The sequence below is a fragment of the Quercus robur genome, chromosome 1, assembly GCF_932294415.1.
Source record: "Quercus robur chromosome 1, dhQueRobu3.1, whole genome shotgun sequence".
In the NCBI taxonomy this organism is placed as follows: domain Eukaryota; kingdom Viridiplantae; phylum Streptophyta; class Magnoliopsida; order Fagales; family Fagaceae; genus Quercus; species Quercus robur.
The window spans coordinates 7,428,782-7,456,350 of NC_065534.1; the positions used below are offsets into that span (position 1 = coordinate 7,428,782).

Below are 27,569 nucleotides of genomic sequence, written 5' to 3' on the forward strand. Positions count from 1 at the left end.
AAAGTGTAGCATTGCCATTTATAATTACTACGTACACTCTTATTGAGTTATTTCAGTGTAATATTTTGGTTTACTTCAGTACAATTTAAACAATTAACGAATCTTTTGCAAGGAGTATTAGAAACAAATTTCAACCAAAACTTTATATTATCTACAAAATACCCTCGCTTTATTTAATGATTAAATATAAATTGCATTATGTTTTCTTGAAAGAAAAAAAAAATTACAGAATTTAAAACATTCTCAAATAATAAATATAGATAGCTTAGTTTAGAAATTTTAATATATTGTATTAGCAATACTTTGTGTAAGGTTGAATTTTATCAACCATCTTATTGACTTTATTCCGTGCCAAATTTGTTTGTATTTTAGCAATTAGTAACCATGTATTTAGGTGAGAATCATGTAAGGGTAGTGAGTGAGAGAGTGTGAAGAAATGCTCAAGATTGTGCAAGGATGCAGAGGCTCACGGCTGGAACTCGTGGGTGACTCGCGACTGGCAAGCCGCCAAAGTTGGCACATGTGTGAAGCATATAGGGGAGCTGAAAAGTCATGCCAACTGTTGCACTACAGGACAAAAGTCCCAGATTGGCCAGGCCGTTAGCTCGTGGCTTGAACTCATGACTCAACCCAGTCGCAAGGCCAAGTCGCCAGACCACCCTGTTTGGGAAAAACTAACTTTTTACATTCCTTCTCACCCTACTATATATAGACCCTTACACCCACAAAATGAAGAGAGCTTCCAGAGAGAATTTTGAGAGAGAAACCCTAAAAAAAAAACAAGATTGATTTATCTACAATATTTACATAAAGACTCTTCAAATTCCTCTACTCTCTTCCTCTCCATTGTCAAATCCTTGAGAGGTACATTACCAAAACATTTTCTCATTATACCCATATCTGTGAGAAGGCCATTTGGTATTTGGAAAGTAGTTAAGAAGGGATCAATTTCATATTGGTTGATGTTATGGTCAAGTAGCAGAATCCGATAAGCTAAAGAAAAAATAGGTTCGGCATAACCTCGTTGGAGTAAGAGCTTGGAGGGCTTAGGTACATTGGGTAGATTAGGTTTGGAGGGTCTTCTGCTATTCATCTATTCCAACTACATTTTTAATGGATTGTTTACCGCTTGGAGGGCGGCGGAGAGGTTTTATGCCGAGGGCTTCGGTTTTCTCTTCGATAACATATTGTGTGTTGTTCTTGTGTTTGCATCTCTCTTCCCTTAATCTTTTTCATTTAATTTCTGCTGTGTATATGAATTTATTTGGTTTAAATTGTTTATCAATTTTGTTTTAAGCTTATGTTCATATTCCGCACATTAATTGTTTGACATTAAGCTTGAATTGGTAATTTGTAAATTGAGGATCTAAACGTTCATAGTGTTTTATACATTATTTGAACTTTCACTTTGGTAGAAAAATATTTCCATTATTTTAATATAATAGGGATTCGAAACTATCACTTATAAATATGAGAGGGATTGGGCCTAAAGCTTCTCAACCTACAAACATTATAATGTCAACTAAGCTCAATTGATGTATTCAACACTAAAGGATTCTATTTGGGATCGAGTGCTATCTGCAAAATATGACCCATGTCATGTGATTCAAACCATAACCAAGTACTGGCTAGGTACTAGGTCTTCTTTGTAGTTTAGACAACAATTAAGGCCGGGCGGCCTATTTTTATTGAAGCAGCCAGATGAATGATTCACAAAGATTCTAAATTATGCTTTTGGGCCTCAAATTAGACTGCATTCGGTAACTGCATGGATTCGCCCAAGGGAGAAATCAAACATATTATATATATATATAAAGGAAGCATTCCAGTTTGTAATAGTGGCGTTAATTTAATTTTATTTAATTTATTGAAGACATATTAATTGCATACAGTATTTAGAATAGAGAAGAAATGATCTTCAAGTCTATCTTTTGAGATGGCATATTGCTACCATATAGTTCAACATGAGCATAGTCATAAATTTGTCGTCTTATTTCTTGAGGAATTTTTTAAACCAACGTGCAGACAACTTCGGATATCTTTTCAAATCATGTTCATAGTCTACATAGACAATGCCAAACCGAACGGTGAAAGCTGCACCCCATTCAAAGTTGTCCAAAAATGACCATGCAAAATATCCCTGTACATTAACACCATCCCTACATCGAAAAATGGATCAATTGCACTTTAAACACAACAATTTTCATAATTGTTAATACGACATATTGATATTAGTAGTAATAAAGTCATATTAGTATTAGATCTGAAAGAGAGAGGTCTTCTCTACTTACTTGATAGACCTAAGCAGATACTGAAAATGTTGATAGTGATAATCAATTCTATAGCTGTCATCTAGGGCTTCCTTAAGCGGCAATGAAGCATTATTGAACTCATTAGTTCCTATAATATAGAGGCAGATTTTTAGATTCAAATGTAAATCAAACTATCATTCGTTTCAAATTTTATATCTCTGTGGCCAGCATCATGACTTTATGCGACCATAAGCGAAAAGTTCAAAAGAAAATTACCATTCTCGGTAATAAAAATTAGCGGGTTATGGTACTTTTTCTTTATGTATAATAGAATGTCTCGAAGTCCTCTTGGATAGACATAGATCCAATCTGAAGCAGCCTGAAATGTCATTACAATGAAAGAGTTTAAATTCAATAAAGATTCTGTATAAAACTCTCTCTTTATACCCTCTAATGTAATGATGCTATATCATTTTTTTTTTTTTTTTTCTTTTTCAAATGGGAGAACAGGGGATACCACGCACAATAACAAATTAACAACTTAAAATCCTATTCATCTTGATTGTTCAGTTTTTAGATTAAAATAAAAAAAAGACAAGAAAGAATCAGGTAAAACCCCAACGCCATAGAAGCCATCAGAGAACTGAGAGATTCCCATAAGCTCCAGAGTTATCATGAATTAATGTCTTTTCAGATCATCAAAAAAAAAAAAATGAAAAGGCTTTTTATATTTCATTGCATGTTACTGTGTCTATTTTTAGCACTAATGAAAAGACGTTAATTTATGTAAATATCAAAATCTAGAGCTTTAGAGAATTTCTGGCGGCTTATCCTACTAGTTGGTGTTCCCGGTTTAGTTCTCCAATTATATTTCTACAGCATTGGGTTGTTTTTGGTTTTTCCTTTTTTTTTTTTATTATTATTATTATTTTTTTCTGGGTTGTAATTTGTAAGTGTTTGTGGTATTTCAAATCCTTCCATTTTTTTTTTTAATAAAATTTGATGTGCCATTATATTATTAGAGGGTGTAAAAGGAGGTTTTAAACCAAATCCTTATTGATTTTTTTTTTTTTTTGAGAAAGAAATCCTTACTGAATTTAAACACTTAAATAAAATGAAGTTTGTTATAAGAATATCCAACAAGGGTTCCAAAAATATATATACTACAATTTTTGAAGTGTTATAACCTACAAGTATAATTTTTTGAATTATTTAGAGTATGATTTCTTGTTACTTTTATAATTTTTGGACTTCCTTAGAATTTGATTTCACTTCTTTGTCATCAAATTGTTTATGGACTTTTCTAATCAAACTGAAATCAATATAAGATAATTTCCTATTAATGATCTATTTTAGAAATGTTTTTATTTGGAAACAATTTCTAAGTTGGATTACCAAGTTCCTTCTCGTCTTGATTCTCAAAAAAAAAAAAAAAAAAAGTTCCTTCTCTCTCTCTCTCTCTCTCTTTTCCTTCTTTTTAATTCAAATACTTTTAACTATCTTAAGATCTATATCAATCTTATGTATATTCAATTTCATACATACCCTTGGTCCGATGGGGATCCCATTGCGAAAAGCTGCCACAACAAAAGAAAAAAACAGTCTTGTTAGTACTTATGAGTTAAATAAGAAAATCAAAATCACGGCTCCAAATGTTTGAGTTCATACGAGAAGTATCAGCATGAGAATCTGTCAAGTAACTGCTTGCGTTTCCAGGATTGCGGCGATGTGAATTGGAAGCATATTTAGAACTATAGTAGTTTAGCCCCAGAAAATCCAATGACCCTTTTACTAGCTCGGATTGTTCTTTCGTGAATTTGGGTAACCGGTCACCAACAAGAGCTCGCATACTATGTGGATAGTCACCAGTGCTTAGGGGATCCATAAACCTGTCACAAACAACGAAAATTTAAGTCTGTTTTTCTATTCTTTGTAAATAACTAGCAAATTGTGCAATAGATGTCCAAAAGAAAGAGTCAAGTAGTTTTAGTATCCTTACCATCCTAACTTGAAATCAAGGGATCTTTGCGCAGCTTCACGGTCGTGCGTTGAGTTAGAGAATGGTACATACCAGTTTGAATTTAGGGATATACCCATAATGCCTTTTTGTATTTTCTGCACATAGCGAAAAACAAGTTTAACTTGCAAATTTATCTAAGTTTATCTTCACTGCAAATTTGTAAATGAAGTACCGTATATTGTCTTGTATCAAGTGCAAGGCAACCTCTGAATCAGAGTCTCAAAAAAAAAGGAGGGTGCAAGGCAACCATATCTATTGAATGAAGTACAATTTTCAAGCAAAAAAAGGGTAGTAAAATAAGCATAAAATAATTTGGTGCATCGAACCTGATACTTTTTTCTGTACACTTCAACAGCGGATGCATGAGCAAGAATCTCATGATGTGCCGCCAAATACGGCTCTGTCCCGGAATCTCCAGCGGTACAATTTAACTTTTGCCAACTAGAACACCGAGCCGGTGCGATAAGCCCATCAGCATAACCACCAGAGGCTTGGCTCAGTGGTTCATTTAGTGTGATCCAATGCTTGACACGATCACCAAATTCTTTAAAGCAAAGCTCAGCATAATCCCGAAAATCATCCCTAAACATATAAATGCAAAACTTTCCCAACTTTTAATAATTGACATTACAGTAATTAATTTTTCATTTGTACATAGCACGTTATTTATAGCAAGATTCAGTTATAGATCTAGAAGGCCTATCCATCCAAATAGCAAAAAGCTCTTTAATTTTTTTTTTCTTTTATTCAATGGCTTCGGAAAGGGAGAATTGAACCTAAATGTCTCCAATCTTTAATGAAAATACTAGGAGGTGTCAACCAGTTGATCCATAAAAGTCATGACAGGAAAAAGCTTTTATATAGATTAAAATTTTTCTTTGTTGGTGTAATACATTTGTGAATGGATAATAATAATAATACTAGGTGATTGATATATATAGTGACTATCTTAGAAATTAACGGAACACTTTCTAACTTTTACTAATTTTCAATTCAATCTTGTAAATTTCATGTTTCTCATTTCAATTTTCAATCGTTCATCTTTAATATACTTTCAATTTAGTCATTCAATCTAATTTTGTCCAATCTTCATTTTCCAAAAAGATATCATTTTAGTGGAGCAAATTCGACAGAAGGTTTATATACTTATATTGGGAACAAAAAGAAGTCAAATAACTCATTATTGGACTATATTAAAGACAAGAGGCAGTGAAATGTCTTATTGAAATTGTAGGTTAATATTACCTTAATGTATTACATCATGATCTTACATTAAAAAAAAAATCATTGATAAATTCTTAACAAATGATATCAAACCAAATAATTCTGTAAGGCAACGAGTTAGCAACTTCACAAATAACTCATTAATTAAAAATAATAATAATCAAAATGGCCCCCCTTTGATTCCTTATCTTCAAAATGAGTCATCAGTTTAAATTTTAAACATCATAATCACAATGAAATTTGTGAAAGTATACTAATTAGAATTTAGATGAATAAAATAGTCAATCATGATGTAAATTAACCACTTACACAAAATGAGGACTCAAAAAACCACCATACTCATCTTCCAATGCCTGGGGAAGATCCCAGTGGTAGAGAGTCACAAAGGGTTGTATGCCTGCATTCAATTGTAGCAAACAACAGTGAATTAATAGTGCATGATAAGTTGATGACAAGTGATGGAATTTAAGAAGTATTCATGACCATTGGCTAGGAGCTTGTTGATTAGATTGTTGTAGTATTTGATTCCTGCCCTATTCACACCTCCAGATAGTTTTCCTTCTGAAATTAATTCCAAAAATGAGATTATCAGGAACATAATTTGGTCACAAAACAATAGCCATTCTATTTCATCTAAGATGAGTACTTGATGTACCCATTTTTTTATGTCCTTGTCATTGGATGGGTCTAACCTTTTAAGGGATTATGAAAAGGATAATCTTACTTGGCAATACTCGAGACCATGAGATTGAGAATCTGTATCCATCTAAGCCAATCTTTTTCATAAGTCGAACATCTCCCTACAATGTATAACCACAAAGAATATTATTGGAAAATTTCGAACTAAGGATTTCTTATATTTTGATTGTCTTGTAAATTATTAGATATACTCAATAATTAGGAAAAATCATGTGCAAAACATAATTGAACACTAAAAATGTGAAAAAAGAAGAAGTAAAAACATGAGTTAAATAACAGCTAATTAGGAGCTAACATGTTTGTGTGTGTGTGTATACATACACTCCTCTCCCTTGAGGTTTGCGTAACATTCCATCCCAAACTTGAAGGGAAAAAACACTTCCCTCCCTTGAGATTCGAAAAAATTAATACTCGCCCCTTTTGTTTATATTAGTAATGAAATATTCAATTTTTTTTAAAAAAAAATATCATTACAAAAGTTTAACCTTGGTTAGTTAAAAAAATTTAATAAATTAATAAGAATAAAATGTAAAATTTATCTGGTACCAAAACATTAATCCATAACCTGTTGAAAAAGGGCAAAAAAGTTAAATTCACAATTTATATTTTAAAAACATTTTAATTAAGAAATAAGATAATTTTGGAAATCTTCTCTTAAGTAAAAGGCAGGTTAGTATACAATATTTTTATTATTTATTTAATAAATTTTAATTAATCAGATGTCAATGAGGGAAAGTGTTTTTATCCTTCAACTTTGGAGTGGAGTGTCATTTTCCAAAACTTAAGGGAGGAAAATGTAATTAGCCCTAAATATAAATATATAACTTATGGAGAGATGATGACGAGGAGATATTACCCCCCTAGTCCTAAAAAAGTTTCAAAGTACTAGTTTCTGCAAAACTACTATTAAATGCTTTTTCCTATAAAGAAAACAAAATTGTGCTACAAGATTCTTGGTAATTTTGAGCTCATTAATATGAGTGGTTTTCTTTCCAACTTTTCTTATGAACAGGGATCAACATATTTACCTTGTAGCGATGATATTGATCGACAGCGACGTCTCCATTGCTTCTATTCTTTATCCTTTCTGCAATTTCATTGAAGGGAGTTTTTTTTTCCTTTTACTATTTAAGAACTTGTAATTAGAGGCATAATAAAAATTGAACTAGTACTTAAAACACCCAACCATAACATATATACAACTTATTTCTAGTTTGGAGTTCAGTTATGGAAGAAAAGAAGGAACAAGGGGAAAACTGAAGAAAAATAAATACCAATGAAAGTTAACTATTTACATTGTCGTTGTTGTGATTTTTTTTTTTTTTTTTTTTTTTTTTGTTCTTTTTAAATATCAATTGGGGAGAAGTATTCTCAAACTCCGCCGTAGATTTTGTTAAAACCAACTAAAGGGTGTAGAATCTGTAGATAATGTTAGGACATTAATATTTAAATAAACACTAATATTAATACTTTTGATGTTTATTTAACTTATTAATATTGTAGTAAAATATAAATAACTATTGAGCAAGACTTAGGTATATAGTACTTAAGTACTGTTCCTTAGGTTCCTCTCTTAAAATTCTGCCATGTGACTTTTTTTCGTGAATAGAAGCGTATTTTTTAAGTTAAGTAGCCACATGACAGAATCTTAAGAGGGAAATATAAGGAACAACACATAAGTTATTGTATATAAGTTTTGTCAATAACTTATTGTTAAATTTTTTTAACAATATTTAATTATACATTTTTAATATTTTTTGATATTTATTTAACATACTAATAATGTAGCAAAATCTAGTAAATTAATCCACAATAAGTTTGATAAATTTACCATTCCACAGTAAGAAACTGAGTCCCCTTATTTATATATATATATATATATATATTAAGAGAGAGAGAGAGAGAGAGAACTTTTTTCACTAACAACAGCGTCCAATTTCATGCGACACTAGCTAGTTACTCTATTCAAAAATTCCACATTTACAACTCATACGCTAGTCTTGGGCCTCTTGGCTTACTAATGTATCCAAAAAAAACAAAAGAAAAAGGCATTCCATTACTAAATTAGACTATAAGTTCCCATAAAAAAAATTAGACTATTCATAGACTAATAAAGACAAATTGAAACATCGGTTACTACACATAAACCACCATAAACAATTTTTTTATTTGATAATTTCATAGTTGGGAACTTGGGTAGAGAGAATTTGAATTTTGAATATCTCAGTGGAAATATGAGTAAATATCAACCAACTGAGCTACAAGATTCTTGACTAAATACACGACACTATGATCCTCCCAATTGAAAATGAATATTTTATGGTTCAATTTAAATATTACACATTTAAAGGAGGCTACCATCCAAACCTAATGCCTTGTCAATAATTACAACGCTCAATGCCTTATTTTCCTAGTTCTTCAATGGAAAGAAGGTTAATTTAATTACTATTTATGACATGTTCATGGCTTGGCCTTATTTTGGTTTGTTTCGATGGAAAACCTTGTGCAAAGATATTTTTCTATTTTTTCTAGTGTTTGGTAGTATATAAAAAATGAGTAAAAAAAACTATTTTTAGTTAACATAAAATGTATGGCTTATTTTTATAAATTATTCTCTACTAAATTTTTTTGGAAAACAACTCTATCTCATAATAAGCTAAATAAAGGAAGTTAGGAAATTATTTTTCAACTCATTTAAAGTTTTTTTTGGTGTACAACTCATTTAAAGTTGTTGCCAAACCTAGAGAACTGAGATAGTTTTATATTAAATGCTTTTTGGAAAATGTTGGAAAACATAGCTTAAACAAAGCATTAGTATGTCATTTAATGTAGTTTTTTTTTTTTTTTTTTGGTAATTTTCCAATACAGTAGGCCTCCAGACGGACCTTTACAATACTAATTTGGCCTACAGGTTTTCACAATATACCAAAACTCTATCAAGCAAGAGTGTATTTTCTAGCCTCCAAGAGCTGGTTTGGCAAAAAATTGTCAAGGCCAGAGTAAAACAGGAAGAAGTAAAAAGAATTTTATAATGCTCCTGCTTGTACAGAATATTGAGCAGCTAGTTTGCTTAATTGGTCCTAATAATACCACATGCATTGATTTAAATCTTGTTAATCTCCTGAAATCCTTATAATTATCTCAATTTGTCTGCCTTATATCAACATGCACAGTGTTTTTTTTTTTTTTTTTTTGGTTCTTGAGGTAAGAAAAACGATCTTCATTTGAATTGGTCCAAATGGATCAATTTTGACAATAATATGATTAATGAGTCTAAGACAAATTCAAAAACTGCGATTAATGAGTCCAATTCAAATTTAAATACAGCTGAAAATAGGCCAACAAATTCTATTACAGAAAAATTCAAATATCTCTCCAAACCATCGTTATAATTCAATTATTTAATTTGAAACAGCAATACATCCCTTCAGTTTAGTTAATTTGTTATAATTGTAAATCCCTACAAATTTAGCTGATTTGATGTAGGAAAATGATAGAGATTTTACAGGTTTTACTACATAAAATTTATCAATGGATGTTATAATATATGTGATTAGTGGACTTCAATCACCTAATAAATAAATGTTTGAAAAACGTTTTGGTAATTGGTGACACAAGTTTATAAGTTTTATTCAGTAAAAGTTGCAGGATCCCTGATAGTCTGATACTACTTTTGTTGTAATTGTAAATCCCTACCATTTAGGGAATTGTGTCTCTAATCTTTAATTTACAATTTCATAACAAAGCCAAGGAGGCAAGTTGTTATGAATTTTCTCACCTGGGTCTACCATTTACATAACTTTATTACTTACCATTATTTTATATGACAAAATTGCATAATTTTATATTCCTTTAAATTTAATAATAATGATTCATAAATCTAGATGTGTATAGAATATTATAGACTATCATGTTATATGTTATTCAAAATTTTAAATAACATTACATTCTATACATTGTTGGAGAGAGAGAAAGAGACCTGGATGTTCGTGAGTGTAAGTGTCCCATATACTTGGTCCTTTACCATCTTCAAATGCTGCACCTTCATACTGGAAATTTGAAGGAACACACGTGCACAAAATATTATTATTGATCTTATGCTTGACATCTCTGGGCATTTGCTGTAAAAACTATGATACAAATTAACATAGAAGAAATTGAGACTTAGTTACCTGATAAGCCGCTGTTGCTGTCCCAAAAATAAAACCTTTGGGAAAACTGGTTCGGTTGAGTGAAGCAGTGTCATGACTTTGTGAAACAGCAATGCCATTAGTCAATAAGCCAAGAAGAACTAAGAGGCCTATCGCTGGATAGCCTTGAGATGCCATAATTGATTATGCGTTTTCTTTTTTCTTTTTTGTGTGTAATCTGGTGGTTTTTATAGAGGAGCACTACATAATCTTATCTATTTAGAGAAGGATAAAAATAGAGATGAAAAAAAAAAAAAAAAAAAAAAGTGGAAAAAGGACAGGCAATATGTTAGTCATCGTAGCTGTCCTTCAACTGATTGTTTGACGATGTCAGTAGATTGGTAGATATCCACGAAAACAGATTCTTCCCTGTATTGATTGATTAATTAGTCTGTTCAAAGACTTTTGACAAGATAAATGTTATTTTCACAACATTTTCACGCATGTTGCACATACTCAGAAACTCTTCTATTTGTTATTAAATTCATATTTTAAGAATTCCACCATTGAATCACATGTTCTATACATGCTTAACATATATATTAATTTTCATGTCAATCAGATGTTATTTACCATGTAATCTATAAACTCATTTTTTATGAATTATTTTAAACTATAAAAACTTGAATTTAAACAATTAATTGATAACATGACTATTGATCTTTAATAATCGTTAAATTTAACAAGCATAGATTTGTCAAAATTCATATCTAATAATAAGTTATTAAGTGGTATAATATCGTTTAGAGTCACGCCAGGTGTTACTTGAATCCAACTTATATTTTAAAATGCAATAGAGAATCTTTTCCCCAAAAAAAAAAAAAAAAAAAAAAAAAAAAAAAAAAAAAAAAAAAAAAAAAGAAAGAAAGATAGAGCACTGTAACAAGTTCAGAATAGAGAGACTCAGGGAAGTGGACCTGTTGTCCTTGAGAGAGTAATGTTGCAACAGAGATAGCAGCAGTAAGTCTTCCTTTCAAAGAAAAGCCATCTAACGATGTCGTTCTACATTAATCTACACGTGACAGCACTTTTTTTTTTATAAACACACGTGACAGCACTTAATCCCAAGATTGAGGCGTATGTAACTTTATCAAACCTGTGTGAGTTTTTTTTTTTTTTTTTGCTGAATAAATACTTTATTGCTCAAAAAACTCAACCCGAAACCGGGGAGAAACAAAAAAGATCGGGCCTGGACCCATCTCTAACAACAGCCTGAGATACATGAGAAGGCAGAAAGGAGATGGGAACCGGCCCAGACCAGTTTACAAGAGCTGCCCATTGAGCAAGCAAATGAGCAGATACATTACCTTTTCTATGTACAAAAGAAAATTCAACATTGGAAAAACTATTAACAAAGAACACAATATCTTCTAGGATAGACTTGATACTCCAATGCGGGGTTATATCAGATTTTTTCAGTGGCTCAATGACATTCCAAGCATCACCCTCCAAGATTATATTCTGAAATCCTTCATTCATAGCACACTTCATGGCAAACCAAGCTGCTCTCGCTTCTCCTAGTAGGGAATTTCCACTCTCAAAGTGCTCTGCCCATGTCAACAAAAGGTTGCCATTATCATCTCTTCCCACAACTGCAACTGTGGTTTTCTCTTCACGGATTGCCACATCAAAATTTATCTTGATCCAACTCTTTGGAGGGGGAGACCAGACCACATCTTTGGATGGTCTCTCATTTTGCTCTTTCCAAGCATCCTTATGCTCCATGAAGACTTTAAAAATCTGCCTGGAAAGATCAGCTGGATTACTTTTGGAACCTTCCACTCTAGCTTTATTTCTAGATCACAGAGAATGGAAGCATAAAGCTGGAAGTCTCTGACAGACTCTTCATTCAACCCCAACATGGATTTTGGATTTAAAATAACCTTAATCCAGTCCAAAATAGATAGAGAGGATAACTTACTCATATATATAGGCCACGGGGCTAATAACCAAAGCTGAACATCCCAATCACACTACAAAAACAAATGCTCAATATTTTCAGGGGCCTTATTACACAAAAAGCACTTTAAAGAAGAAATATTAAAGCGACTATTAAGAATAGAACAAGTTGGAAGGATGTTCCAGCACATTTTCCACAAAAGGTTTTTCAACCTAGCATTTACTTTCAGCTTCCATAAGTCCTTCCAATCTTTACTAAGCATATGGGGGTGGTTTTGATGATTCAGCCCTCTTATCGCATTATAAGCGAATTTCACTGAAAACTCACCTGAATGAGTAAGACACCAGAATACTTGGTCATTCATAGTTTGATGAGACAGATGTATATTTAGGATTTTATTAACTGTGGGAGGATCAAACAGTATTGAAAGTTTACCTCTATCCCATTGTCTGGTATCCTGATTAATCAAATCTGCTACCAAGTGAACAGCAGTAGATACACCACTTCTTATTTGGGGGATGAACCCTGGCTCATTAGGGACCCAAGGATCTTCAAAGATCCAAGTGTTAAGGCCATCACCAATTCTATGGCACAAGCCCTTACTAATAACCTTCCTGCACTCAAAGATACTTTGAGCAGCCCAAGAAGCACTCTTTGGATTAGGCATTTTCATGAAATTTCTGTTCCGAACATATTTCTTCTTGAAGACCACCACCCACCTTTTATCACTGTTATTGACCACATCCCAAGTCATTTTAGCCACCAAAGCTTTATTCATATCTGCTGTTTTTTTAATGCCAAGTCCTCCAACATTTTTAGGAGAACATATTGAATTCCAGCTTTTGAGACAACAACCTTTCTTACTATCATCCATTATACCCCACCAATTCTATGGCACAAGCCCTTACTATCAGTTTTATTTTTGCTAAGATTAGTCTATATATATATATATATATATATAATTACTCCATATACTATAAAACGGAAACTATAAAACTGAAGTCTCTGACTCTTTTTTTTTTTACTTCATGAAGCTTGCCACAGGTTTGGAGCTCTCACATTTTTTCATGTTAATACTATTTAAAACAAAAAAAAAAAAAAAAAAATCACACTTTTTCTCCACCCAATACTTCTTCTAAAAACTAAAACTAGACCCCGATGAAAAAAAAAAAAAAAAAACCTCTCTTACCGATCTCCTTCTCCCTCCCCCAAAAAACTTCATCAACTCTCCCTTCCTTTCATCCCCATCTCCCACTATATCACAAGCCCATCATAAACCAAAACCAAACCAAAATAGTACACATGAGCACAAACCCAAACCAAAACCAAAGGTTACTTCTTTTGGTCAAAAAACTGATATCAACTGGTAAATATCCTGAATTGAAAAGAAAAAAATCGTGAAAGAGAGAAAAATTAGAGAGCCACGTTCCCACCATCACTGAGATAAAGATTCTTTGATGTTGCGAAACAAGGTTGAGAGTTTGAAAGTTCTAACTAAGATAAGGAGAAGATGAATCTGAAAATTTGAAACTATGAGAGAGAAAGAGTGGAGATAAAAACATGTGGAGGTAAAGAAATACTATAAGAGTATTAGCATCAATATGTGTACTATATTCCTTGTATAAAAACTTACTTTTTCAATTTTATACAATTAGTTTGCAAAAACACCCACATCAGATTATCTATAATACACCCTCTTTTATTTAAATAGTATATTCTCACTTTATTTTTTTAATTATTTCACACCTTTCCATCCACAGCCCCACCACCTTACCACACACTCCAATAATATCTTTGAACACTCTCTATCTCTCTTTCTTTTTCTCCTTCTTCTTCTTTCTTCTTTTTTCTTTTCCTTCTCCTTCTTTCTTCTTCTGCATTTCTTCTTCTTCTCATTCTATTTAAGTTTGATTATGGGCAATGATTTTGGGTTTGCAATTTGGGTGGTGATTTTGGGGCTCTCCACTAGGCTATTACTGTTGCTTCTTCTTCTTTGGCATCTTCTTGCTCTTCTACTAATTCTATATTTTCTTCTTCTTCTTTTGCAATTTGGATTTGATTATTTATATGGGTTTGGTGATTTTTTTTTTTTTTTTTTTATATATATAGGAGAGGGTTTGATGAATTTGGGATCTAGATTTAGATTAAGTTTGAAAATTTTGATGATTTGTTGTTGGACTTAAGAGAAGATAAGAGAAGAAAGAGGGTTGGGGAATAGAGAGATCAGACGAGAGAGGACAGATAATCAAACGAGAGATGAGATAGAAAAAATAAAAAATAAAATAAAATAAAATAAAATAGAAGCTACAGTAACCGTATAAATATGCACGATTACTGTGGCAATTTTGAAAATGAATAGTGATATAAAAGGACTAATGTGGGTAGATTTTGAGCAAAAATTTGTAAGAGCATCCACAATAGTGGATGTAAAATTTTAGCTATTTAGCTACACAAAAAGTCACTTTATCTATTTTATCTACATACATGCTACAGTAATGGATCTATTTTAACTTTTAACACAATAAAATAATAGAAACATCACAATAAAATAATATAATCACTACAATAAAATAATATATCCCATCATCAGATACAACCACAACCACAGCCACAGCCACAACCACCATCAACACCACCACCACCACCATCAACACTACCACCACCAACAGTCCACAGCAGGGAAAAAAAAAAAAAAAACCCAAATCTCCCATCTTTTTCCTCACAACCACAACCACAACCACCATTAACACCACCACCACCACCAGTCCATATCAGGAAAAAAAAATAAAAAAATAAAATAAAATAAAATAAAATAAAAACCCAAATCTCCGATCGGCAGCGTGATACAACCATTGGCGATGTGAAAGAACCAATATCCACAAGCAAGCACTCCGATCAGCGGCGAGCTCCATGGGTTTCCCAGTCAAGCACTCCGATCGGCGGCGAGCTTCATGGGTCGGTGATCGAAGTTGAGAGAGTGAGACCGGAGTTGAGAGAGTGAGCTTGAGAGAGAGAGAGAGAGAGAGAGAGAGAGAGAGAGGCATGAAAGAATGAAAAAAAAAAAAAAGGGAAGGTGTATTATTTTAATCAACCAGCCGAATAAAATATATATATATATATATATTTTTTTTTTTTTGCTCTCGGCTACAGTGCACATCTATATATAGATGTGCACTGTAGCAAATCATCTAAAATTTTAGCTTTTCCCTCCACTGCTGCAGCGTGATTTTTGTGTTTGTGAAGTTAAATTTTAGCAATATAGCATTATCCCTCCTCTGTTGTGAGTGCTCTAAAATGATGCACTTTTTCTATTATAGAGGTATTGATGCAATTACTCTAATATGTGGGCTATAAAGTTGAAAAAACGTGTTAGAGTAGGAAAAGTAGGTTGGGAGACATGAAATATGGTATTTAATTGTTGGGTCCAGTTAATGTAGGAAAAGTGCTCTAATATGCACTTAAAGCACACATTAATCATCTATTTTTATAAACATTTTATGGAGAACTAAAAAAAAAAAAAAACTATCAAAAAAGGTTGTAACTTTTTTATTTTTTCATAAAAAATTTCCTAAAATGGTTTATTAATGTATGCCTTCAGAACACACATTAGTAAAACACTTAATTGTTTTACTTTTTTTTTTTTCATTGGTTTTGTAACCCACACGCATTACTAGTAGAGTAGCAGAGTACTAGAGACACTAGACAATAGGTTTTACTTTTTCTATTATTATTTAAGGGGTTTTTCTGTTTGGAATCCTCATTTTTTTTAGTTCACTTACACCTCTATATTTAAGTAGAGAGAGAGAGAGAAAAAAAAAAGGATAATTAGATAAAAATACAACTCTAACTTCCACTTAAACATTGCCTAAAAAATAGGACCACTCTTCTATGGATTTTCAAATTGTTTTATCCATTTATCTATATATATATATAAAACCGAAGCCTTTGAAACTTCCATAATTTTCCACATCATCATTTTAATTTAAAAAAATTTTAATTTTTAAAACTAAATAGTGAGAGAATTCTAACAGGAGTCTCTTATATATATATATATATATATATATAAGAGACAAAATCTTTGAAAACCCTAAAGCAATCTCCTCTGTCCGTTTCCATTAAGAGAGAAAACCTTAAGCTTCAATTTCTTTGGTATGCTTGCTATTGCTTTTTTTCTTTTTTGTGAATTAGTTTTTTTTGCTTTTGTTTTGTATGGAGTAGTACTTTACAATATATAGTATAACTACAAGTATTGTAGTAAGTTTGCTAACTTTTTGTGTGGTTTAAAGATGCTATATTCTATATTATTTTAGATTATATAACCTTAAGTTTTACTTTATGGAGACGTATGTACAAGTTTTCAATTCCTTTTATGTGGATATTTTCTCACAGCTGTGGAGTAAGATATATGCACTATATGTTATCTTATGTTTTCTCTTATGGTGTCATATTTTTTTGTTTATTAATTAAAGATTATGTTGGAAGCCTATATTATTTGTACCTTCAAAGTGTTCGACAATGTTTGAACCAAATTTTTCATCAATTAGGAAGAATTGGATAAAAAAAACTTAGAAAAGCTTTCCATCCTTACTGAAATTGTCTTGCAATAATGAATTTTTTTTTAATTTTATTTTATAATTTGTAGGTTCTGAATGTTTTGATTTTTAATTTTATTGTTTTTTGAAAGTTTGACCATCTAAATTTTTGGGTTCAATTTTTTGCAATATTTGAAACAGTTTAGCAAATTTCAACTGTTATAACTATGGATTATTCTCTTGAAGGTAACTTATCTTTCTCTTATATTTCTCTATTTGGTAGTCATATATATTTTGTTTCGTTTCAATAATTTCTAGGCAGTGCCAGTAAATTTTCTAATTTTTTTCCTCTTTCGAACGTTTTAACATCAGAACTTTTTAGTTATTTTTTTTTTTCAATATCTAAATTTGGCTTATTCATCAAATTGTAACTCAAAAAGATAGGAGCAATTCACGCAATAGTATAGTTTCATAATCAATTTAAAATTTTATAAAATTATTTTAGTCTATTATAAATAGGTAAGTTCCCGTACGTTGCACGGGCTTCTGACTAGTAAATTATATTCTCAAAATAAAAATTATATATATGAAATAAAAGCACAGGTTTTTTTAATTAAAAAAAATGGGTCAATGCAAGATCAACACATAAAAAAAGAGCACCGAAAGTCTATAGAATTTACCTCGCCCCATGAGAAAATTTTCTCTGGAAGTGGAAGTGAGCCCCACTTGGAGGGAAGAATTTTCCACCGAAAGTACTGGCATTTAATATTTAATGATGATCAAGCTTTTCAACTTTCTACGTACAAAACTGGTATTTAAAAATAAATAAATAAATAAGTTTTCCACTAGAGCATTTATGCAGTCCACGATGCAATGAAATTGAAGAAAACAATATAATAGGATCTGAGTCCCCCTCTTTTCTCTTTCACAAACACACAAATAATAGAGGCCATTCCTTTATTAAGAAGTCAATTATATAATAGGATCTGAATCCGACATTGTTTCCATTCAAAATTTCTTAAAATAGTTTATTAATTAATGTCTTAAAGACACACATTAGTAAAACCCTTAATTGCTTTACTTTTTTTTTTCATTGGTTTTGTAACCCACAGGCACTACTAGTAGAGTAGCAGAGTACTAGAGACACTAGACAATAGGTTTTACTTTTTCTACTACTATTTAAGGGGTTTTTCTGTTTAAAATCCTCATTTTTTTTAGTTCACTTACACCTCTATATTTAAGGAGAAAAAAAAAAAAAAAAAAAAGATAATTAGATAAAAATACAATTCTAACTCCCACTAAAACATTGCCTAAAAAATAGGGCCACTCTTCTATGGATTTTCAAATTGCTTTTTCTACTTATAAATTATATTCTTAAAATAAAAATTATATATATAAAATAAAAGCACAGGTTTTTTTAATTAAAAAAAAAAAGCCTCATTGCACGCACAAAGCGCGTGTGATGAGATTAGTATTTGTATAATGCTCCTTTTTACTCCCTTTGTCCAATTTCTCTAATTTCACAACAACATTAATTCTCTTTTTTCTTTCTATCAGCCAAATATTATTTATTTTTTTATTAAATTTTTTTTCAATTCCTCTCTATCACAAAATCCAACAAAAAGCATAAATAATTTTTTTTTATATTCCTTTTTGCTATGGTAAATTGCCAAGTTGCCAAAAAAATTTAGCTTTGGCACTATTGGACTCTTTTTGGTGGTTGAGGTGGTAAAATAGCTAAATAGTTATTTTACCACCACCAATATTGATGCTCTAACTTACTACTCCTATATTAATATATTTTATTAATTTATAAAGTTAGCTAAATTTTACTAAATAATTAAATTAATGAACATATAATAATTTATATTATAAGTATATTTAAAGAAATACTATATTTATGTTTGCTTAGGATATGAAAAATACATTTGAAAGATAGATCTCTTATTTAATTGGACTATTTTATTTAATCGTTCAATTTATAGCAATTTAATATATTTATTTATATTTTAAATAATTATTAAATTAATTATGACTTCATCATGGTTCGTACTCAATTCTACTCTAGTCCAACCTCAAAAACTTTGAACCTTTCCCTTCTACTGCTCTTTGAACTGTCTGGCCAAGAAAACCATGACAACAACATTGCAAAAGTGATAATTTTAAATTCTTCATTCATTATTGGATATTTTGGTCATCATTAAACGTTTTCCCATGCATTGCACTCGTTAGTGATAAGTTTAATAAATAAAAAGATAGAAGAACTATTCAGTTTATCACAAACTCTCTCTCTCTCTCCCTTACTTCTTGTTCATAGTGATAATTTTCCTTCTTCTTCTTCGTTACTCTGTGAGATTGTTCTGTCTTAAGATTTCTTAGGTTGGATATGTCATCGATGCTGAATTCAATGTCGCTCTGATATGGAGCATTGGATTATAAACTGGGGGAGATAGTTCATCATTAAAGGAGAGTTTGTAATGGTGAAGGTGGCCAGGTGAAGGAGAAGAAAGACTTAATCATTTCTTTATACATTACTTCAACTCTCAATGTTGCCAACTTGACATAATGAAAACCAATATTGCAAGGCATGAAGATTTTTTGCTTTATCACCGAAAACTTTATCAGGCAGACATGAATCAAAAGAATCAGAAGTCAGAAAATAAGAAGAAAGGAATGAAGAACAGAACGACACAGCAGCTACAAGGTGTTAAATAGATAGCCAAAACTACAAGTAGTTTAAGTATTGTTTTTAGTTCCAGATAAGTCACACGTGTTGTTACTAATCCTTGCACGTGCTGTAACTAATTCCCTCATAATTAGGATAGTTAGTTAATTAGTTATACTCTGTTATGGACGTTTAGGTCCAGAGGTTGGGGATTACTGTATATAACTCTGTTTTGTGTACAGATTCATGATTCAATCAATTAGAGAAATTTCTATACCTTTCTCTCTCTCATTTTTCTCTGTGATAGCATAGCTCCTTTTTCCCTTTATTCTCTTATAAACTTTATATTAGAACAAACACATAATGAGTATTAGAATCAATAAATGACCAAAAGTTGTTATAAAAAATATGACCTCAAGTTTGCATGATTATCTTGAATCCACTTGATACAAACCCCTCAAAATTTGTAAGATATTTTTCTTATCTAAAAAATTACTGCAAGTTCCAAGGAACGATCGAGTAGGAGTCGAGGAAAAATAAACTTCACTTCCGAGGCTTGATCTATTGAGGAATAGCTGCTAGAGTTGAGCCTATTGAAACTCCATTTTTCTTGAGTTGTTCTTGAGCAATCTTTGAGTTTTCAACTAGATTTTAAATTGCCACTTTAAAACACATCGAAAGTCATGATTCATAATTTGACACATTTTTGCACAACAAAGTTCACTAAGAAGATTAGTCCAACCAGGTTGGGTGGGGCTGGATAGATCTGTAAGTTTTATTGTAAATAGGTACTTTGGGATCATGTATATTCTTTATATTTGTAACCTCAATCTTTCTTACCAAATTCTTAAAGTTGGTGGTTACCTTAAACCACTTGTGAGATTTTTTCCATTAGGGTTTTCCTCATCTTAACCAAATCATTGTCTTGAAATTTACTTTTCCATTAAATGAAATTTAGGTTGGCAATATGGTTGTGCCTAATACAAAAAGCCAAACAATCAAAATATTTTTCCATGTAAATAGTGACATTAATTTTATTAGACACATTTGGGTTTGTAAACAGTGACAATAATTTAAATTTATTGAATACAAATTACAGTCATTATTTAAAATAGAGAAGAAATGATCTTTAAGTCTATATAAAAAAGAAACATTCGAGTTTGTAAACAGTGACATTAATTTTATTTTAATTTAATTTATTGAATATAGATTACAGACATGATTTAAACATGAGTATATCCATAGTATCTATATATATATATATATATATATATATAGTTCAACATGAGTATAGTCATAAATTTGTCATCTTATGGCTTGAGGAATTTCTTAAACCAACGGGCAGACAATTTTGGATGTCTTTTCAACCCATTTTTGTAGTCTACGTAGTTGATGCCAAACCGAACGGTGTAACCATTACTCCATTCAAAGTTGTCCAATAATGACCATGCAAAATATCCCTTCACGTTAACACATTCCCTACATTGAAAAATGGATCAATTGGACTTTCGACAACAATTTTCATAATTGTTTATACGGCATATTGATATTAGTAGTAATAAAATCATATTAGTATTAGATTTGAAAGAGAGACATCTTCTCTACTTGATAGCCCTATGAAGATACTGAAAATGTTGATAGTAGAAATCAATTCTATAGTTGTCTGCAAGGGCTTCCTTAAGCGGTAATGTAGCATCATTGAATTCATCAATTCCTATAATATAGTGGTAGATTTTTAGATTCATTAAAAAAAAATGGAAATCAAACTACTATTCCTTTCAAATTTTATATTTCTATGGCTAGCACTGTAACTTTATGAGAACATAATTGAAAAGTTCAAAAGAAAATTACCATTCTCGGTAATGAAAATTAGTGGATTATTGTACTTTTTCTTTGTGTATAATAGAATGTCTCGAATTCCCCTTTGATAGACATAGAGCCAATCTGAAGCAGCCTGAAATGTCATTTTAGAGAAAGAATTTAAATTTAGTAAGGATTCAATATTAAAATCTCTTTACACACTCTAATGAAATGGTGCCACACCATTTTTTTTCTTTTTCAAATGGAAGAATAGGGAATACCATACACAAGAACAACTTAACAACATAAAATCCTGTTCATCCAGATTATTCAGTTTTTTTTTTTTTTTTTTTTTTTTAATAAAAATAAAAAACACAAGAAAGAACCCGTTAAAACCTCAATGCCATAGAAGCCATCAGAGAACTCACCGGAAACGCCAACCAGTACGATAAGCTGCCAGAGATTATCAAAAGCTCTAGGGTTAACCATTAGGGATTACATATTTTGCCATGGAAATCTTTTTCTTCAGAATTTTTTCATCGAATACTACTTATTCATCAACTTCAATCCCTTCAAAGAACTTGCTTTTATTAATCAATTTAATTAGTATCTTATATTCATCAACCGAAATATTTTTCATCCACCTTTTTTTTTTCTTTTTTTCTTGGAATTTAAGGGTTTAGTTAGAAGATATTTGTAGCTTTTCAATTTAGTCCAAGGCATTGAGTTTCGAGAATAAAGAAGACTGAGAAATCCGGTTAAGATTACTGAAAGGCTTTTCATACTTCGTTGCATATTTCGTTGTGTGTGTCTATTTAGAGAATTTCTGGTGGTAGTTGGCGTTCCTGGTGAGTTCTCCAATCATATTTCTATGGCATTGGGTTGTTTTTGGTTTTTTATTTTATTTTATTTCATTTTTTTTTTTATATATTTAAAACTGAACAATAATAGGAATTTTTTATTATAGATAAATGACATTTGTCTCACATTATTACTCTACTTTCATTATCATACTACCTTAGAGAAGGATGCTAATAAACAACTAAAATTTTATTTTATATATATATATATATATTTATCTTCAAGTTGTGTGAAAATTAAACCATTTAAGAACTGCATAAAAAAAAAAAAAAAAAAAAAAAAAAAAAAAGAATCAAACTATTGTAACAATCTTAAGATCTGTATCAATATTATGTATGTTTAATTTCATACACACCTTTGGACTGATGGGGATCCCATTGCGCTCAGCTGCCACAACAAAAGAAAAAGCATGGTCTTGTTAGTACATATGACTTACATATATAAGAAAAAGAGAATCATGGCTCCAAATGTTTGAGTTCATACTAGTAGTATTAGTTTGCGAATCTGTCAAGTAGCTTTTGTTATCAGCTTTCGAGTGATCTGAATCGGCTGCATAATTAGCAGTATAGTAGTTTAGCCCTAGAAAATCAAATGACCCATTTACTAGCTTGGATTGCTCTTTCGTGAATTTGGGTAATCGGTCACCAACTAGAGATTGCATGCTATGTGGATAGTCACCGTTGGTTAGGGGATCCACAAGCCTGCCACAAACCACAAAATTTTAAGCTTTTATTGTACCTATTATATTAAACTAGCAAAGGGTTTTTCTTTTCTTTGAAAATAACTAGCAAATAGTGAAATAGATGTCCAAAACAAAGAGTCATGTAGTTTTAGTATACTTACCATCCAAATATGAAATCAAGGGCTCTTTGCGCAGCATCACGGTCATGCCTCGCATTAGAGAATGGCTCATACCAGTCTGAGACTAGGGATATACCAATAGAGCCTCTGTACTTTCTGCTCATAGCGAAAGCTTGCTTATTTATAAGGACACACTCAAGCTAATGGAATTTGTATTTTTGGCAACTTTTAACAAATCAATCGATAAGCTTTCAACAAAAAGTTAATCCAATCCCACACTAATGGAAAAAGATAATACTTACTCAATTACTAATACTGAAAAACAAGTTTAACTTGCAAATTTATTTTCTCTGAAAATATTTTTTAAATGAACTACCTAAGATTGTCCTGTATCAAGTGCATGTCAACCATGGGAACTGTAGCTAATAAGTGTGCCCTGAGTGGAATCCAACTTATTATTGAATGTAGTACAATTTTCAATAAAAAAAAAAGGTAAAAAAAAATAAACATAAAACAATTTAGGCGTGGAACCTGATACTTTTGCTTGTACACTTTGACAGCAGATGCATGAGCAAGAAGTTGATTATGTGACACCAAATACGGTTCTGTCCCAGAATCTCCACCAGTGCAATTTAACTGTTGCCAACTAGAACATCGACCCGGTGGTGATTTCCCATTAATATAACCATACTTGACATAGCTCGATGGTTCATTTAGAGTGATCCAATACTTGACACGATCACCAAATTCTCTAAAGCAAAGCTCAGCATAATCCCGAAAATCATCCCTAAACATATACATTTAATAGTATCAAAACTATCTAATAACTGACATTACACCAATTAATTCTGCATTTGTATTTGAGCATGTCATTTATAGCATGATTCAGTTATTGATCTAGAAGGCCTAACTATCCAAATAGCAAAAAGCTCTCTTTTCTTTTTTCTTTTTTCTTTTTAATTCAGTAGTTGGGGGAAGTGGATTTGAGCTTGAATGTCTCTAATCTCTATTGGAAATACTAGGAGATACAAACTAGTTGAACTATAAATCTGTTAGCAAAAAAAAACTTTTATGTAGATAAAAATTTTCTTTGTTAGTGTAATACATTTGTAAATGGATAATAATAATAATAATGATACTAAGTGATTGGTATAAATAATGACTAAATTACAAATTACTGAAATTGTACTTTCCAACTTTTACAGATTTTCAATTCAATCCTGTAAATTCCACAATTCTCATTTCAATCCTCTCTCTAATATATTTTCAATTTAATCATTCTATCTAATTTTGTCCAATCTCACTGTTACTTTCAATATTTTTCATTTTCAAAAAGTCATCATTTTAGTGGAGCATATTGGACACAAAGAGTTATACAGTAATACTGAAAAAAAAAAAATAATAAAATAAATCTCATTATAGGACTATTAAAAACAAGAGGAAGTTTAAATGTCTTATTTGAAATTGTAGGTTAATAATACGCTAATGTATCATATCATGAACTCGCATAAAAAAATTTCAATGATAAATTCTTAACAAATAATATTAAACTCAATAATTCTGTAAGACAATGAGCAAGAAACTTCACAAATAAGTCATTTATTGACAATAATAATAATCAAAATGGGCCCCTCTTTGATTCCTTATCTTCAAAATGGGTAATCAATTTAAATTTTAAACATCAAAATAGTGACAAAATTTGTAAAAAGTATGCTAATTAGAATTCGGATGAATAAAATGGTTGATCATAATGTAAATTAACCACTTACACAATATGGGGACTCAAAAAAGCACCATACTCATCTTCCAGTGCCTGGGGAGGGTCCCAGTGGAAGAGGGTCACAAAGGGCTATAGACCTGCATTCATAAGAGAGCCACAACAGAGAATTAATAATGCATGATAAGTTGATCACATGTGATGGAATTTAAGAAATTTTCACGACCTCTGGCTAGGAGCTTATTGATTAGTTTGTTGTAGTATTTGATTCCTTCCTTATTCACATTTCACACCCCCGGATAGTTTTCCTTCTGAAATTAGTCCCAAAAGGAGATTGTTAGGAACATAATTTGGTCACAAAACAATAGTCATTCAATTGCAGCCTAAGGTGTGTACTTGATGTACCGATTTTTATGTCCATGTCTTTGGATGTTTCTAACCTTTTATGGAACTATGAATAGGATAATCTTACTTGGCAATACTCGAGACCATGAGATTGAGAATCTGTATGCATCTAAGCCCATCTTTTTCATAATCCGAACATCTTCCTGCAATGTATAATAACAAAGCATATAAAAATTGTTTGAAAAACCTAAAATGAGGAGTTCTTATACTGTGATTATCTTGTATTTGGTTAGATATGCTCAATAATTAGAAAAATGCATGTGGCAAACATAATTGGACCCTAAAAATGTAAAATAATAATAATAATAATCAAAACACAAAAGTTAATTAGAGGCAAATTAGGAGATAACACAACAGATATATATAACAAGTGGAGACAGGATGATGAAAACCCCGGTTCTCCTTATAAAGAAAACAAAACTATGCAATTGTATTACAAGACTCTTAATAATTAGGAGCTAATGAATGATTATCTTTCTAATTTTCATCATAAACACAAAACAACATATATATATACCTTGTAGCGATGATATTGATCGACAGCTACATCTCTGTTGCTTCCATCCTTTATCTTACCTGCAATTTCATTGTAAGGATTTTTTTTTTTCTTTTACTATTTAGGAATTAGTAATTACTAATTAGAGCCATAAGAAAAATGGAACTAGTACTTAAGACTCCCAACCAAAACATATAAAACTTATTTCTTGTTTGGAGTTCAGTTATGGAAGAAAGGAAATAAGGGGGGAAAATGAAGAAAAATAAATATCTTAAAGATATATAGTAATGTGAATGTTTACTGTTTACGTTGTTGTTGTTGTTGTTTCTTTCTCTTTTTTTTTTCTTCTTTTTAAAACGTCAATTGGGGATAAGCTCTCAAACTCCATCATAGCTCTTGTTAATAAAACAAGAGGCGTAGAATCTGTAGATATTGTTAGGTCATTAATATTTAAATAAACATTATTAACTACTTATTTATATATTTAACTTATTAATAATGTAGCAAAATCTAAATAACTTATGGTTAAAATTTTTAACAATATTTAAATATACGTTTTTAATTTTAACAATATACAGAAGCTGTAGGGGCACAATTTAGTAACCAAATTCTTGTTGTTACAAGCCTTGGTCCAAAAAGCCCAACACAATGAATTCTTGTAGAGTGTGGGCTAAAGTACTCGGTTTAAGTAAGTTTAAACGGATTGTTGCATGGGTTAAGGGAACACACGAACAAGAACAAATGCTATTGTGTTGAAAGGTCACCCGGAATGATAGAGCTAAAAACTTGATTAATAGATACAGATCAATGCAGTAAGACTCCTCTCCATGCTACAGTATTCTCTCATTTTTTTTCTCGTCCCCTTCTCTTGGGGGACTTTTACATATTGTATAGGCCATTTCCAATCATCTGGGCGTTACACTTGTTGATCATCCAAACCCCCACTTGAGCACCTGTCCCATCAGACACCTCTCTCAGTTCTTTGTGAGTTGCGGTAGCCAAGGTAGCACTGTTCAGGGGTCTTCTCTACATTAATGGGGCCAGGAGAGTAGTTGTATTGCATTTAATGTGGTGGTGGCAGCCTTTGCTGAGATATTTCGGGTTTTCTTCCTTTTTACGTATTTAGAAGATGGACTGTAGTGGCTTGGATGTACCTTTGTTCTGGTTTTTGCAGTATCCGAGGAGAAATTACTTCTCAGACATGTTTTCTTTGCCTCAGTGGGCCTGAATACGGATTGCTTGGGTCACGCTGGCTCCTCAGATGGGCTGCGTCCTCGGACGGGCCTAGGGACCAGCCTGTTATTTTGAGCCGGTCCCCATAGAAGCTCTATCAATCCTATCCACACACACACACACACACAAAAAAAAAAAAAAACTCTATCAAGCAAGTGTATACTCTAGCCTCCCCGAGCTCATTACGAAAAAAGAGTCAAGGCCAATGTAAAACAGGAAGAAGTAAAAAGAATTTTATTATGCCACTACTTGTACAGAGAATTAAGCAGCTATTTTGCTTGGTCCTAATACCACATGCTTTGATTTAAATCCGGTTAAACTCCTGAAATTCTCATAGTTATCTCAATTTTGCAGCTTTGAATCAACACGCACAGTGTTTGTTTGTTTTTGGTTCTTCAATAAGAAAAATGATCTTCATTTTAAATGGATCAATTTTGATAATAAGATGTTTAATGAGTCTAATTCAAATTCAAATACAACAATTAATGAGTCCAATTCAAATTCAAATACAACAATTAATGAGTCCAATTCAAATTCAAATACAACAATTAATGAGTCCAATCCAAATTCAAATACAGCTAAAAATAGGCAACCAAATCAATAATTTAACTTGTAAGAGTTGTACATTCCTTAGGTTTAGTTGATTTGTTATTATTGTAAAAAATTCCTACAATTTATTTGATTTTTTTTTTTTTTTTTTTGTAGGAAAATGATAAAGGTTTTACAATCTAAAATTTACAAATGAATTAGTGGACTTCAATAATATATGAATAT

The 27,569-nt window shown here is 31.3% G+C and overlaps 4 protein-coding genes across 6 annotated transcripts in view; all 4 read right to left on the bottom strand.

Moving 5' to 3' along the window:
* The window catches only part of LOC126718520 (beta-glucosidase 12-like), a 107,314-nt gene that overhangs the window by 74,384 nt on the left and 5,361 nt on the right, over positions 1–27,569 (bottom strand). The gene's annotated exons all lie outside the window — the stretch shown is intronic.
* LOC126718472 (beta-glucosidase 12-like) lies at positions 1,840–25,612 on the bottom strand. 2 transcript variants are annotated; one of them, XM_050420686.1, is made up of 13 exons: positions 10,368–10,585; positions 10,175–10,244; positions 7,224–7,282; positions 6,221–6,296; positions 5,980–6,057; positions 5,806–5,893; positions 4,599–4,854; positions 4,252–4,367; positions 3,921–4,141; positions 3,798–3,829; positions 2,529–2,631; positions 2,292–2,400; positions 1,840–2,159 (listed from the first exon to the last, which is right to left on the bottom strand). In XM_050420686.1, the coding sequence occupies exons 1-13, from the start codon at positions 10,521–10,523 to the stop codon at positions 1,991–1,993; spliced, it is 1,533 nt and encodes a 510-aa protein (XP_050276643.1). In that variant the 5' UTR covers positions 10,524–10,585; the 3' UTR covers positions 1,840–1,990. The 2 variants fall into 2 exon arrangements, with proteins under 2 accessions (XP_050276643.1, XP_050276652.1); XM_050420695.1 differs by lacking the exons at positions 7,224–7,282; positions 10,175–10,244; positions 10,368–10,585 and adding an exon at positions 25,584–25,612.
* Positions 11,538–13,159, bottom strand: LOC126708906 (uncharacterized). Its single transcript, XM_050409289.1, has 3 exons — positions 12,721–13,159; positions 12,474–12,612; positions 11,538–12,180 (listed from the first exon to the last, which is right to left on the bottom strand). The coding sequence occupies exons 1-3, from the start codon at positions 13,157–13,159 to the stop codon at positions 11,538–11,540; spliced, it is 1,221 nt and encodes a 406-aa protein (XP_050265246.1).
* On the bottom strand, positions 20,782–23,425 carry LOC126718536 (beta-glucosidase 12-like). 2 transcript variants are annotated; one of them, XM_050420806.1, is made up of 5 exons: positions 22,987–23,425; positions 22,627–22,844; positions 22,499–22,530; positions 21,334–21,436; positions 20,782–20,961 (listed from the first exon to the last, which is right to left on the bottom strand). In XM_050420806.1, the coding sequence occupies exons 1-5, from the start codon at positions 23,106–23,108 to the stop codon at positions 20,945–20,947; spliced, it is 492 nt and encodes a 163-aa protein (XP_050276763.1). In that variant the 5' UTR covers positions 23,109–23,425; the 3' UTR covers positions 20,782–20,944. The 2 variants fall into 2 exon arrangements, with proteins under 2 accessions (XP_050276763.1, XP_050276754.1); XM_050420797.1 differs by lacking the exon at positions 20,782–20,961 and having other exon boundaries at positions 21,218–21,436.